The sequence below is a fragment of the Neolamprologus brichardi genome, chromosome 11 (genome assembly GCF_056152115.1).
Source record: "Neolamprologus brichardi isolate AB-2024 chromosome 11, ASM5615211v1, whole genome shotgun sequence".
Lineage (NCBI taxonomy): Eukaryota > Metazoa > Chordata > Actinopteri > Cichliformes > Cichlidae > Neolamprologus > Neolamprologus brichardi.
In genome coordinates, this window is record NC_142114.1 from 14,839,785 (window position 1) to 14,855,008 (window position 15,224).

The 15,224-nt window shown below is 40.2% G+C and overlaps 1 protein-coding gene across 1 annotated transcript; it reads right to left on the reverse strand.

Moving 5' to 3' along the window:
* Positions 1-10,090: 10,090 nt before the first annotated feature.
* Positions 10,091-13,666, reverse strand: ino80c (INO80 complex subunit C). The gene is made up of 5 exons (XM_006801339.2): positions 13,381-13,666; positions 11,669-11,788; positions 11,453-11,564; positions 10,947-11,014; positions 10,091-10,836 (listed from the first exon to the last, which is right to left on the reverse strand). The coding sequence occupies exons 1-5, from the start codon at positions 13,558-13,560 to the stop codon at positions 10,705-10,707; spliced, it is 612 nt and encodes a 203-aa protein (XP_006801402.1). The 5' UTR covers positions 13,561-13,666; the 3' UTR covers positions 10,091-10,704.
* Between the last annotated feature and the right edge of the window lie 1,558 nt (positions 13,667-15,224).

Sequence of the window (15,224 nt, forward strand, 5' to 3'; positions counted from 1 at the left end):
TGACCTGTTGGCATCTTGTAGACGCTACAGGTCCATCCAAACAATGAAAGACCATCCAAGTGCAATCACTGCTTTAAATCAAACACAGCACTTTTTTTATTTAATTTTTATTTAATCATACTTATAAATATTTATTTCCCTCTGCTGAAAGGACTTGGTTTTACTCTGTGGATGGCTTGTTTTGATACTGTTTGTTATTTATTCTGAGGCACCAGCAGAATGAGCACCTAGGTGTCATTGTGTTTATAATGCAATGACAATAAAGAAAGTCTAATTCTAAATTTGCTTCAGTTTCCCCTCCTGGGAAAACCGTGCCATTGTGTTAATGCACAGCTGAATAAACCAGACCAGCAAAACACCAAAACCTCCACTTTTGCAGAGATGACTACACTTTCTGATGTACATTTGATTAGCAGCACCTGGGTGTATTAGCTTAGGTTTTTGTATTTTATTTTTTCACAATACTGCAAAGGATTTACACAACTGTTTCAAATTGTATGAAGCTTCATATCAACATATGTTAGATATCAAGCTATAAAGGCTTTTTTAGGGTCCCAGTTGGTTAATCAACATTTTATTTTTTATTTTTTTTATTTATTTGTTTATTTGCTAATGCACTATAATTATTTATGTACTGGAAAAGACAGTTTAAACAGATCTTGATCCATAGTTGATGAGAAAACAGAAATGCATCAGTGATTGTTCTTTGACTCAGATATGAGAGATCTGTCCGCTGACAGAGTCACTCGAGTGAAACTGTCTTGCATCTCACTGCCACTCAGGTTAACAAGATGATTCTATTTCTTAAGCAAGCAAGTCAGCAGTCTTTGCAAAAGTCCTCTCCACAACGATGACAACGCTGTAATTCACTTCCTGTGTCCCAGAGGGTCAAGCGTGACTTGATCCAATCAGAAATCATGCCAATTAGACGCCTCAACTGGCACTTAATTACCACTCTGAAGAGGCTGATGGGCCATTAATTAGGAGGACATTAACAGGACTGATTGTTCATTAACAGCAGAGCATATTAGAGAAGATAAGACCCGATGTTGTAATGGACTCTGGTTGGGGAGGAGAGAAAGGCTGACGTTGCCTCCAATGGAATTAGGTGACCTGCTACGGTGGTCAACTCTGGGATAATAATGTTAGCAATGGCTATTTAAGGGAAATACCACTTAATTTTAATATTGGGACTATATCATTCATATTGCTGAGGTCTGTGTTAGTGCATATTCCCATCTCATAGATATAGGAGACACATTAACCCAACAAGTACTTGCAAGGCACTGGAGGTGGCTAATTACTTCAGGCTGTAAAGCTGTCACAAACACAACAGACCAGGAAAACATGAAGATGAATCAGAACAGTGGAGACATTAGATTTCTGTCAGAGCTGAGGAGGCATATTGTACACTGAAGATATGGGGAGTAGGGGTCCAAAGAAGGATGTTTGGGCCACAAAGTGAATCAGACGATAAAGTAAGGCATATATTACTTCATACACAAAATAAGAGAAAATGGAAGAGGGGTTTATTCATCAAAGCTAATGATCAGTACCAGGCTAGATCAGTAACTTGCTGCTAATTGTAAGTGTACATTATATATGACTAAAAGAATATAACCAAAATTAATTGTTTGTTCAGTTCTACTTACCCACAACTTGCTTTTTGTTTTTCCCCCCCATAAATCAAATAGGTAGTTAGCCTCTTCAATGCAAACCACAAGTGACTTTTGCAAACTTCTAGGGTTCAAAGCAATGACATAGATGTTTACTCCTACCCAGTTGTCCCTGCCCGTTGGTACCAGAGGTTGGCAGCAGGTCGCTCATCTGTCTCTCTGCCTGTGTGACGGAGACTTTAATCAACACATATATTTGACTTGCCATTAAAATATGAACTGGCTACCATGCCTTCTGTGTTGGCTGAACATCAGTACTCCAGGACTAGGATGTTCCCTCTGATTTGTTAAAGGGCAAGAAACACAAAAAACTCATCAGCTCAAAGTGGCAAACATCAGTATGGCATAAGACTTTGTAATCTAGAGAATCCTACATTCTGTTTAAGTTAAAGAAGAAGACGTAAAGTAACTCACAGATGTTCTTAACCACGCATATCATGCTCTACCCACCAGGGGGCGTATTGATGCAGTGACATTAACGGTTTGATTTCGTTTGTCCTGATCTATCTTGGCCCGGTCTGTGTCAGTCCGCTGTAGAGGTTCCCTGGGGAAGGAATGTTCTAACATTTCTGACTCTTCATTTCACGCTTCATTTACCACCACAGTCTCCTAAAACACTAACTGTGGTGCATCTGTGTGTGTGTGTGTGTGTGTGTGTGTGTGTGTGTGTGTGTGTGTGTGTGTGTGTGTGTGTGTGCGTGTGTGTGTGTGTGTGTGTGTGTGTGTGTGTGTGTACTTGAGCTTGTTCTTTCTCTCCTTTTAAATACTCTTTGTCTTTCTCTTACTGTACATATGCAAACACACACACACACGCATACGTACACACCATACATAAATATATATGGATGGACACACACTTTAAAGGGTAAATTTTAATTAGTGAATGAGAAACCAGCTTAGAGGAGCTGGAGTCAATAGGTACTGTGTTGTTCTCCAAGGGCAAGCAGAGCATAAGACAGAATGGGCCAGAGTTCTCTTTAATGCGCACTGATATTGATGGTTGAGAGGTTTAAACACACATTACACACAAATGCACACCCACTAAGTCTGTAACTGTTGTTTTACTTCTAAAGTGAATGCAATTATCTCTTTCCTCTCTCTGCGGTGTATCCAGTGTGTATGGCTATGGCTCGGAGACATGCAATAAAAGTGTGTCTCAGAATGTGTGTGTGTGTGTGTGTGTGCGAGAGAGAGAGAAGGGAGAGTTTTTATATTGGAGACACTGTATCTCATAAAGCCTCTGCAGTATCAATATCAGCTTCTTTCATACAGCCACAAAATAAAGAATTTTGCAGCTAAACGTTACTTTTTACTTTGAGTTAGTTTTTGCTACACGCAAACAATAACTGTGAGCGTACTGCTCCCATTTGTGTATTCATTTGTATAGATCTGAGTGCATAATTGTGTGATAAAATCTTTGTACACTTTGGTGAAACCAAATATTTCAGTACAGGCAAATCCGTCTGAGATTATTTTTCCAATTTGGCAGCAGAAATTTGCACAGTTTGGCTCAGACAGTGAACTGCCTTTTGGAGCTGAGCTGGTGGTAAAACATCAGATTTGGGACACAGGTTTGAAATTACACACACACACACACACACACACACACACACACACACACACACACACACACACACACACACACACACACACACACACACCTGAAAGCAGACAAATCTAGCCTTGATGTGTAATAGCTTTTAAGCACAGTGAGGCATTGAGTTGTGTCACCAGAAGCAGTGTGAATGGATGGACACTATCATTACAAGCAAACACACACACACACACCACGCTTGGTTGGTATGAATAGATGGTCTGTCTCGGATTTGTGAGATTGGTTCCATCTGTTGTAGAGAAGGTTGTGGGGTCACACCCCGCCTATTACCTTTTTCTCTGTCCAATGACACTTTATTTGCCCGACTATAGGTTTGGCAGTGTTCGATGGATGGAGCTAATCTGAGAAGGAGAGAGATGGGGAGGACGGCAAGTAAAAGTAGATACAATATATGGACAGATGGATGAAAGTTACACATACAAACAGGGCTGAGCCAGAGCCTTTCGATATAGGCAGTGCTTGCGAAGATTGAGAGAGAAAGAACAGCAGAAGGCATATCAATCAGAAACCCAAGAAGATTCGGCAGAGGAGAAAGAAGACGGGAAAGAAGTTGAGGAGAGATAGGAGCAGACAGGACACCAAAATGAAGAGGAGGAGAAGGACGGAGAGGAGACGGCGAATGTGGCCCACTGAAGGACAATCATTGTCTATCAGCATGAAGAATTGCCTTTCTTTCTGTCCCTTATGGCCACATGTGAGCGCACATACACACAGAGGGGAACAAGCTGACCTGTGAGGGAGCACTGATTGAATCTTCAGTGGGATTAACAGGGATTTAGCCCAGTGTAATGATATCTGAACGAGTTGATTAGCTATCTGATGACACTGTCGTTTGACCTCTGCAGCACAAGAACACCTGGTAACTCATTGCATTCACTGAGGCTGCATTCAAACAAGGGGGTGAAAAATTGCTACCGTGGGCCTCCTTGAGGCAGCCATCAGGGCTTCTTCTTAGCTAAATGAACCATGAAACTGTGTCACTGTGTGGGCAGCCACAGCATGATCAGCTATAGTTAAAAATCTGTTTTCCCATGGTCTGTCCCTCTTAGGACAGTGCCAAATCACACAAGCAGTGGCAAAGGGCAAAGGCTTCCCAAGAAGGTGAATAAAATCCCCCCAAAAAACAAAAGAAATTTTGGTTATGATAAAAGGAATGAGCTGATGAGTGCTGCTGCTGTCTGCCTAGCCTGTTCTCATTCTCAGGACATGAAATATTGCCGTTTTACTGACCACAGATACAAACAAGGTGTCCTTTGGTGTCAGTTCCATAACACACCAGGTTTATGGCAGCAGTGAGAAGGGTCTCATTCCCAGCTCATCCCATATGTCAACTTGAAAAGGACCCTTCGTCATCACATTTAAAAGCATTGTGTAAGCTTTCAATGTGGAGGTCTAAATTAGGATATCCAAAGTCATTTTTGGTCCTATTAGCTAACCAGCAAGGAAAATCGAAAGACAGTCCTGACTGAGAAACTTGTGACTTATTGCACCGGCACACCTAGAAATGTCTACTGTAGATTTTATTGCTCTTCGAAAGAGGACCATCATCTCTCTTTGTCCAATGCTGAGCAGCCAGTGCATCCCGGCACTCAATACTGCCTGTATATGTCTGCAACAGTAGTGGCATCTGACAGAACGGTAGACCTTAAGTTCACCAGTTAGCACATTATATCTCTGTTTATTCTTCCAAGACCAAAGCAAAGATGAAAAAATGTTAGTTTGGTTCTGATTATTATATGTGTGGTTATAGACACTTAACACTGACCCATGAACAGTGTTGGGGAGTAACGGAATACATGTACCGCCGTTACGCATTTAAAATACAAAATATGAGTAACTGTATTCCGTTACAGTTACCGTTTAAAAAGGTGGCATTTAGAATACAGTTACTTTGTTGAAATAAATGGATTACACAGCGGTACTTCCCTGTTTCATATTGTGGCGGGTCAGGACTGTTTGGGTTTTGTTTGACAGCTATGTTCTGTTGTTCCAGGTGGCAGCGTTACGGTTGCCATGGTTACAGGGTGACGCTCTCTCTGCGTGTTTCCTGGGTGAGAGAGGCCTTTTTGTTGTTGTTGTGCTAAGTTAATAGGCAGAATGCTACCGGTATAGCTCTAAAGAATGTAGCATCATAGGCAGTGTAGTCCGTGCTGCAGGAAGAATGGACTGCCATACACGTTATGTGTCTGTGAGCGAGGGAGGGAGAAAAAGGAAAAGTACGAGCTGTCATCGAGCAAAAAGGGGAGCTGGAAGCATGTAAATATAATAATAATCACTGCAGCCAAGAAGAGTGCCTGACGAGCCCAGTTGTAAGTAAGCTATTAAGACTGACTGTACACCGTGTTCGTGTTTTCCTCCAAAAACAATAAGTTCCGTTGGAGCAGCCTTTCAACGCCTCTCTCTGTCTCTCGCTAGCAAAGTTGACCCAGACAACAAAGTAAAGCTAGTTTTCGGCTATGAGCCCGACACAGAACCCACCATATTAGCCAGAGGTCCCTTTACTACGGTTCGGAGCCGCGGACCTTCAGTAACAGTAATAAATCACAGCAATAGTACATTCATGTAGTTGTAAACAGCATGATAATATATTAAGTAATCCAAAGTATTCAGAATACGTTACTCTCATTGAGTAACGTAACGGAATACGTTATAGAATACATTTTGGGGCATGTATTCTGTATTCTGTAATGGAATACATTTTAAAAGTAACCTTCCCAACACTGCCCATGAATCATTCGAGCATTAAAAAATGGACTTTTCTACTAGTATCTCATATGGTACTTTTCTATTCTACCTGAGCACTAAAAGGCTTGTGATACGACATGCTCAATTCACACAAGCACTTTTTTCCCTGTGCTTAAGAACTTTCTAACATTCACATTCAGAACCAGGCATCAGAAAGCAACTAACCTAACCAAAGATATTTGAGCTGCAGCCACTTCAAGGGATGCGTCAGTGTTGTGTCTACACATAACTGAGAATTTAGCAAAGAACCAACTTTAATTCCTCGCTTTGTTATTAGCAGACAGTCACAAAAACATAATTTATTCCTATTTTTTACATTTAATGTACAAAAAATTCTAATGATAATACCGTTTGTTGTAAAATATTATATAAAATATCATTTTTGCACCAATAAGGTAATTTGCAAAGAGCTGTTACCTGGGATATCTCTGCATGGTGTCCAATATGGCCTTAAAGAAATTTGAGGAAATTGGACAAGTGGGGCAGATGAGCAGTATCAGAAAGATATATTGCTGAGCAATAGGCGGGAAAATTCTCCATCATCATCCACAAGTTGTTATGTGAAAGACTAATAATCAGTTAATAACGCAGAATGTATGTAAAAGATGAGCACGAGAAGGATTTTGTAATCAGTAAGATGTGAAACTGCTGACTGAAACTATAACCTCATCAAGAGCGTTTTTTTATTGTCTCCCTGATTTCCAAATGTCTTTTTAGACCACAGTTCTTGCCTCCTAACCAGAAACAATGTCGTTAAGGCACTTACATGTTAGCTTTATTTTTAGCTATGTCCATCTTTTTATACAATCTATACTTGATACGTGGGCGTTTAAGAGTTTCACTGCATTTCAGATTCATTCTTTTCACATTAAATCATCATCCCGAGGACAAAAAAGAGCTTCTATATATAATCTGAACAAGATCAAACAGAGCGACTTGTGAACTGGAAGCCGTCCTCATAGTGAAGAAAATCCATAAACAGACAAAAGAAATTAAATATTGCATTTACAGGAATGGTCCACAGGCAGCCTCATTTTCTGGTGTGTGTTGAACACGAGCTGTGATGGAAAAAGAGGCCGTCCGCAGAGAGTTTGTCTGCCATCACCAGTCAGATCTTTCCAATCTGTTGTTTAGAACTTGATTTGGATTCAGTGGCACTACTCACATCTCTAACAGTGTGGTTACGTGAAGATTGAAACGAGAATTTAAGGACATTGGGAGCGTTGCCCTTTTTAAGATCTATCCACATGTGATCAGCGTGAGAGCTGATTTGTGGAAGATACAAAAAAGAAATCAAAGATATTTTTTTTCTTTAGTTGTTTTATCTCTGTAATTTTTAGTACTTCAGCTCTACTAAATTATTTTGTCTGGAGAGAAGCTGTGGAATCAAAATGAATTATTTTCATCTTGAAATTTTCCAATAACAGTTGATCGCTGTTATCGGCATGATATTTACCTTCGTGCTGAATCTACTGTGAAACTGATGTCCAACATAAACATTGTGCTTCAACAATAATTCAGGTGTTGAAGTAGCATCAAACGGATACAGACTGTTAAGTCTTTGTTTACAGGGAGTAAAAAAGTTCACTCTGCTACTTTTGCTGTTCCAATAGGTCAGAAACATAAATATGAAAGTTTCCCTGCTGACTCGGCAGGAGCTGAAGTTTGTCTATTGATCAGCCTACCAGAGCTGCTAGTCCATTTTTCTGACCTGGCATTTGAGACTAGCTCTCTTCAATTTTTCTTACATACTTTGAGATTGCAGATGAATAATGTAACATGACCGCTATCATTAGAGTTTCCCCTGTCTGTTGTGAAGGGCTTGCCCATGTGTCCACATAGTTCTGAGGGCTCCTCTCTGAATGTGAGGGCACAGGTGAAGCCAGTGAAGCTGTGAATCTGATCTGGTAATAAGTTCTGCAAACCTGAACACATGCGGTAACAACTATGTATCCGCTGAAGAGTTAAATGTCCCAAATGATGCTTTCCTTGCTTCATGTCCTGTTTACATTCAATAGGCCCAATAATGTAGGTGAAAAGCTGCCCTGTAAAAAAAAAATCCATGTGCTGGATGTGAAATAAATGAGTACAGCTCCACCACCACTAAAATGTGACATTGAAAAAAAACTGAGACAAACTGGATGAAAATAGGCACAAAGACGATTTTAGATCATAGAATGTGTCTCCACAGGGTATCAGAAACTTTCAGAAAACTGCAAAAGTTCAGCGAGGGAAGTACTAGAAAACAAAACCGACAGAGAAGTCACTCATTGATTTCAGCCGGTGCGTGTGCGTTCTCCAAAAACGCACATTTTATGCAGTGCAGCAGGTGCCAAATCCTCCATCAAAGCGAGATGAGCCTTTTTATGCACATCACAATCAATTTCTTAATGACGGTTATTATATGATTGAGCTGTAGTCCTCGATTACTTACATCCTTTGCCATGCCTATACTAAAATTAGTGATAATTATCATCAGCCTGTTTAAATCAGTGTGCTCGTGTTTATTAAAGTTTATTACATGCTTTAAGGTAATTATGGATTCTGTCTGCATGGCGGTCAGTGCAAGCTTTCACTCTGTTGTGTCTTTACTAGCCCAACTATAGCAGAAGTATTTCTAATTTTTCATTATACTCTTCTTAAACTTGAATTTATGACGACTTCTCAGATGGTAGTGTTTATCCTCCACCACCACAGTGGCTGAATAAGTTCTCCTGCCGCAGTTCGACTTAACGAAGCCAATGTTTTGCTCAGAAATGGACACCCTGCTGTGACATCCATGACTCATCATGGGACACAGACTTGGCAGAAAGGGCAGAGCTCTGGCGCACCCAAGTGGAGATGAACTGTGACTACAAAGACAAGTGCACCATAAAACCTGCTGGTTTCCATTTCTGTTGGGTGAGATACACTCACTTATGCATGCATATGTCACAAATATTCATATATAAGTCGTGCAAAAAAGCCTCACATAGCATGTTTGAGGCCTTCTATAAATCCTAACTCTAAGCACAACATAATACTGTGTAGCTTCTGGCATGTGAACGCAGCAAAGAGGGCCCAAAATGTAAATGCACACACGCATGGAGACACACTCTGCTGGGCTGTGTGCTTGGGTAGTAGAAAGCTCTGATGACATTCATTAATCACGGTGTTGAGGTTTTGATGCCACAGCAGGAACGGCTCATGGATAAACTATACTGCCTTCATCAGCTTCACTCCAGCCCAGAGCTGGAAGAACACTCAGCCACGAGTAAGACGAGTCTTTTGCAGAAGGACTGAAGCATTGTGTTTGTTTTTCTGGAACATACCACCCAGTGTGATAGTGTTATTGGTGTTTTAGCTGCTGTTAAACAGCAATGGTGATCTTATGTTTTATATACAGGTTTTAGCTGAACAGGCAGTAGTGGGATCAGTTTATTTGTATAGAAAAGATGTCAGCTTGTCCTTCATTGATAACACATGGCTTATTGTTTGTATTGGGCTTCAAGACTGAAGGGAGGATACAGGGTAAAGTGTAATTACACATCTTGAGCAAATTTAAAAAATGTAAAAAAAAAAATTAAAAATCAAGGAGGAACTGAAGGAAATTATTTAGATTGTTGCACCTGTTTCGCTGTCTCAACAGGTTGGGCTCACAGCTTAGTGGTTCTTGTCGTATTCACGTATCCTTATTTGTGCTGTTTAGCCTGTATTTTTATTATTTGCATAATAGGAATCCCTCTCATGAGAAATACAACAGAATTTATTCTTTAATTTTTCATAAAGCACCATGAAATATCTTATGAAAATGATTGTGGCTGCCTGCCAAGTGCAATTTCTAACTCAGGTAAATTGTACGTAAAACGCTGCTTGTGGAACCAATGCTATATTTTTGTAAATGATACGTGAAATTAAGTCCATCTGATGATTTGCTGCTTATAAAAATATTGATTACACCTTTTTGGCTTCATCTCTCTTTGACTGTGTGACTATCCAAGATGTAAATGAAGATGTAAATTTACACATTTCATTTACGAGAGCGCGGGTGGAAAAGAGACTCAAACTTTAGTACCACATTCAAGCTAGTTTTAATAGGCACATTATGAAAAGTAACTGAGTCAATGAAAAAGACGGGGGGGGGAAAAAACAGGTTAAAAATTGGTCTTCTACTCTTCATTTCCACCAATGAAAGCACAGATCATTATAACAAAGTGGGACACAGAAACTTGCGTGTAAACAGTTACTACAGCAGGGAGGAAGGAGGAAGAAGGGAGACGTAATGGGAACATAACATTTACATTTGAGGAGATTTTTTTTTAAAACGAATAAGCAGAAGCACATCCTGTTGCTGACTTCTGAATGAACTTTTCCCACTGGGATATTTACAATGTAACATCCAGCTACTGACAGAAACATGCCTTATAAAAAGAATAAGCAATTGCGCAACACAATCTTTCTAGATGAAAGGAAAATCAATTTTGTTTAATTGATTTTGTCACATAGTAACAATTAAGATGTAGCTCACCCTGCTACTAACAACAGTGCAAACGGTTAGCTACAGTCAGCTTTTGATCTCCAGCAACTGTCTAGACTACCTGCTCTCCTCGCTGGCCTGACAGCTTCCTACGCTGACATGAGGTGAGTTCAGGTTTGAACCTGTTTTAGCTTTGAAGCCTTGCTCGACTGTCAGGGCACAATGCACGTTGCCTTTCGAAGAGCGAGATAGCCTGTAACAACATCAGTGGGCAGGAGACGGATGTAGGAGAACTCCTCAGAAGATGTGAAGCGCAGCTTTGTCTGTGGGTCTGTGTAGTTTGCCTGAGGAAAGACAAGAGAGATTACTCAGTGTGTTCTTTGTACAAGACTTGGCTAAAGTAATACTGTCCAACTTAAAATATTTTCTTTTCTTTAGCAGAACGGTTACTCACAGGGAGTCCAGAGATGTCTGAGTATTTCTTGGCTGGTTTCAGGGATGGCGGAGCATCAATGTTGTAGTCTACAAACACAGAAGGGTCATAAAATGAACTACAAATTTGAAATGTACTATTATCTGCACTATTTTCACAGAGAAGTGGCTTTTAAAGTCTCATCAGTCTCATTACTAATGCAGCAATTCTCAAACTACTGCATTAAAGATGAGAGTCACTGCAGGTGGGATGCAGATGACTAGAGCAAAATACAGAGCAAATCTTTGTTGGACAAAACAGATCTTTGGGGGGGGGGGGTCTTTTTTTAAGTGGTAATTTGTGCTTTTGCTTTAAAATGGCAAATCATTCTCTTTTTATTTAAAATGTCAGCTTTGTTAGTCACATTTTAAATACAAAGAAATGTGTTTTGGTATTAATTCACCACCATTTAATAAAATGGAAATGGAGCTGGAATTGTTTATAGCTGACAAATGCAAAAATGACTCCAGTTAAAAGAAGAAACTCACAGTTGGGATCATTGAGCTTCCAGGGTAAGGTACGCTCCAATGCCAGAATCTGTTTGAGGTTCTTCCAGGTCCGGTTCTTTTTGCCTGCTGCTGCTCCGCCAATTCCCGAATGCTGCCAAGATTAGAAAAGCGGAGGGAAAAAAGAAGGAGAATAAAAATTTAAGGAGAAACAAAGGAACAGGATGAACTCAGATTCATGCAGACATATGCACCCACCATGAATGTGTGGTCTTTAAATGGTGGAGGCTTTACAGTGGACTCTGTGATGGTGCTGGTTGGACCGCTGTCCGCCGATCCCAAGGCATTCACCTCAGCCACCGTCTCTACTGTTGTCATCTGATAAGACACAACAGTTAGATATACAGCAAACATGTTTGACTTAATTCACATGTTCAACATGTTATGCATAAATGGCAAAAGTTGGCTATACCCAGCTTAGACTGAAACCTCAGGCGCTTACAACAAGAAAAATAGTTTACAATCATACCTGAGCAGGAGTAACAATGCAAAAGATAATTTGTTTTTTAAAAATAGAAAATACAAACATAATCTATGACAAACAAAAAAAAAGCAAAGCACTATTCAACAATGCTTCAAAGATATATTAAGTATAATGTGTATTTTTCTTCTAGTATAATATATCATCCTGTTTGGTCCTATTATCCTTATTTGTACTTTCTGAATGTTATGCATTGCTTTTCTGCTGTTCTCCACATTTCATCACCTTTTGTGTGTGTGGTCATTTGTCAGGTCAAGTCTAAGTATAACTTCTATGTATTGAAAACAGAATGTTCAATACATAGAAGTGAATAATTATCATATAGTTCAATATCTTAGAGGTTGGACAGATGGGAATTAGTAAGAAATACAGATACTACTGACAAAAGGACTCAGCAGCATCTGTTCTGTTTGTGAAAAATCAACTCATTTGAGGGAATTATATCAGGAATGTCTCAAAATCATTTTTACACAACTAAAACAAATGAATAAATCCGAAAATCTAAAAAACTTTAATTCACTGAGAGTTGTTAAACATCAAATTTACTAGAAATGCACTAGTTGATTGGCCAGGGCCCAGGACTGGACGATTTCCAGTGGTTAAGGCCCTTTTCGATGACTGATCAGCCTCCCACATGACCAGTTGTGAGCCATGCGTGCACACACAGACACACACACACAAACTCTCTCAGCCACACATTGACATGTCGTTAGCGTGGAAGCTCCTCACTGTGATCCATGAAGATCACCAAAGTGAACCACAGGGGGACTAGTATGAAAATCCTCATAACAATAAACCTAATAACAGGTGTCAAAGCTCAGAGCCTTGGTATGTGCAAAAGACCAAATCAAGTATGAGGGAAAAAAATGAGAGAGAGGAAAGAGAAAACGGATGATGTCCTATTGCCTGGTAAACATGCTGGAAAATAAGGAAAGTACATAACACTGGTTTGTCACATAAATCTGTTGCAGCCGCTTTCTTTGGTAAACTAAAATCTGTCAGGTAAGGCTTGGTCTGCAGCAGCTCATTTTCCTGTTAATCATCTGTACCCGTTTCCAGCAGCAAAGCACTTTATTTTTCGTTGTGTGAGTGAGAGAAGATCCTGTAGCTTGCTGCCGTTTGGGGTAACTCTAAACTTTAATCACTTCTCTTATTGTGAAAATAATATTTAGAAGAAAAGAAGACTTTAGTTCACATGTGCAGTCAATTATAGTTCTGAGAAGAAAAATCGGAAGTCACAATTTAAAAATTGGCAATCCGAGTCGGTGTATTTCTGCCTTTTATGTTTGATCATGCTGATTGTTGGTTTGTTTGTTTTTTATGGACATATTTTTTATTATTACCTAACTCTTGGTGCGAGTTTTTGATAATGACAAAAAGACGTTGAAACACACCTGAGGTGTTTTACTGTGCCTCGGTTAGCTTTTACCTGTGCCTGGGTTGTTGCTGTAGTAACCACTGGCTGTCCTTTCTTCTTCTTGCTGCTGTTCCCGGTGCTCTGCTGAGCGGCTGAAACCGCGGGACTGCCGGGACGTTTCTTCCCACGGAAAGCGGCGGTGCTGGCGGCTGGCGGGGGAGTCTTGACGGTTATAGGGATCTGAGTTGCCATAGGTGGTGATTCTCGAGCAAAGTACCTATAATATATAATTATAAACGTTGTTTTCTCCCTCGGCACTTAGCATGAGCCAACCACCATCCTGATTGTAAACAGCGTTTCACCCGGATGTGGAATCAATTCATTTCCGCCTACGTAAGCCGCTAAATAGTTGACATTAATATTTATTGATGATTATAAACTATACTGTGTTAACCACTAATTGTAAAAACATAACATATATATGTTATTAAAATTATATAAATAATATACAAATAAATATATATATTTATGTTACCTCCACCCTCCACATCTTCTTGAGCTCTTCTGTGAGCCCTTAGTACTTTTCCATCTCCTGGTGTTCCTTCTTCCTAATGTTCCTCACGTCAAGTCAACTCAAAATGTATTTCTATAGCACATTTAAAAGACTAGTGTACATCAAAGTCCTTCACAATAAAACCGCAATGTGGGCAGAACAAGGAACAAATAGTTAAAATTACATTACATGGTGTAGTGCAGGCTGAATGAAAGTCAAACTAATTTGCATCGAAAGTGAACAGGTGTGTTTTTAAGCGTGATTTGAACGATTGAATTGATTCCGATGTACAGCAATGGCAAAACCTCTGGTTTTTAAACGAGAACTTGGCTGGAGGATCTAAGGTCTCTCTTTGGGTTGTACAGATCAAGGAGATCAGTTAGGTAGCTAGGGGCCAGGTTATTCAGACTTTTAAAAGTGAGCAGAAGGATTTTGAAATCAATGCGATTCCTGGTGGTATAGCTACGTTTATCACTACGGCTGTCTTCTTCTGCTTGTCCACCACTACTATATCCGGTTGGTTAGCCATCACCATTTTGTCCGTCTGTATCTGGAACTCCCACAGGATCTTAGCTCGGTCTCAGCTATCTTAGCTAGAACTTAGAACTTAGACTTCAAACTTTTTTTAATTGTCATTGTGCAGTTTCTGGCACAGCGAAATTGGATAACAGGACCACAAAGGTGCGAAAGTAAAGAAAACAATATACAAAGAAGAAGAAGCAATGTATATATGTATATGTGAGTAAACTATATACATGGTGTATGTGTAGAAACATTGAAACAGAAACATTGTGGGACTGTATACAAGGGGGCTATGGTCATTTAGGATGGGGATGGTAATTCCACTGAGAAGGGGTGTCTCCCATTTTTACCTCGGGACTTCCAGGTCTACTCGGCACAGATGTTCTTGTATACTATGCCGGCCACTTGGTTATGGCGTTCCATGTATGCCGTGCCTGCTATTTCTTGCACCCTGCTGTTATGTGCTGGATTGTCTCAGGGGTGTTTTTACACAGCCTGCCTGGGTCTTGCCTGGTCTTGCCTGATCTTACTTAGGGCTTGTTCCTGTGCTGCCATGATTAGCGCCTCTGTGCTGTCTTTCAGTCCAGCTGTGTTTAGCGACTGGTAGGATTTCTGGATGTCAGCCACTTCCTTCTGCTCGTGGTACATACCGTGCAGGGTCCTGTCCTTCCACGATGGTTCTTCTCCTTACTCCTATTCTTTCTTGGGTTTCTGCTGCTTGAGGTATCCACTAAGCACACGGTCTGTTGTGGCCGTCTTCCTGATGTACCCATGGATGTTTGTTGGACAGTGGTTCTGACACGCACTAGTCCTCTATGCCCTTTCTTTCGCTCCTCATACA

What these genes read in the sequence shown, in the direction of transcription:
- ino80c (XM_006801339.2), bottom strand. Translation starts at nt 13,560, where the DNA reads ATGGCAACTCAGATCCCTATAACCGTCAAGACTCCCCCGCCAGCCGCC. An exon ending in TTAAAGACCACACATTCATG is followed by an intron (nt 11,565 to 11,668) that starts GTGGGTGCATAT and finishes TAATCTTGGCAG; the next exon opens with CATTCGGGAATTGGCGGAGC. An exon ending in GAAGCTCAATGATCCCAACT is followed by an intron (nt 11,015 to 11,452) that starts GTGAGTTTCTTC and finishes CTGTGTTTGTAG; the next exon opens with ACTACAACATTGATGCTCCG.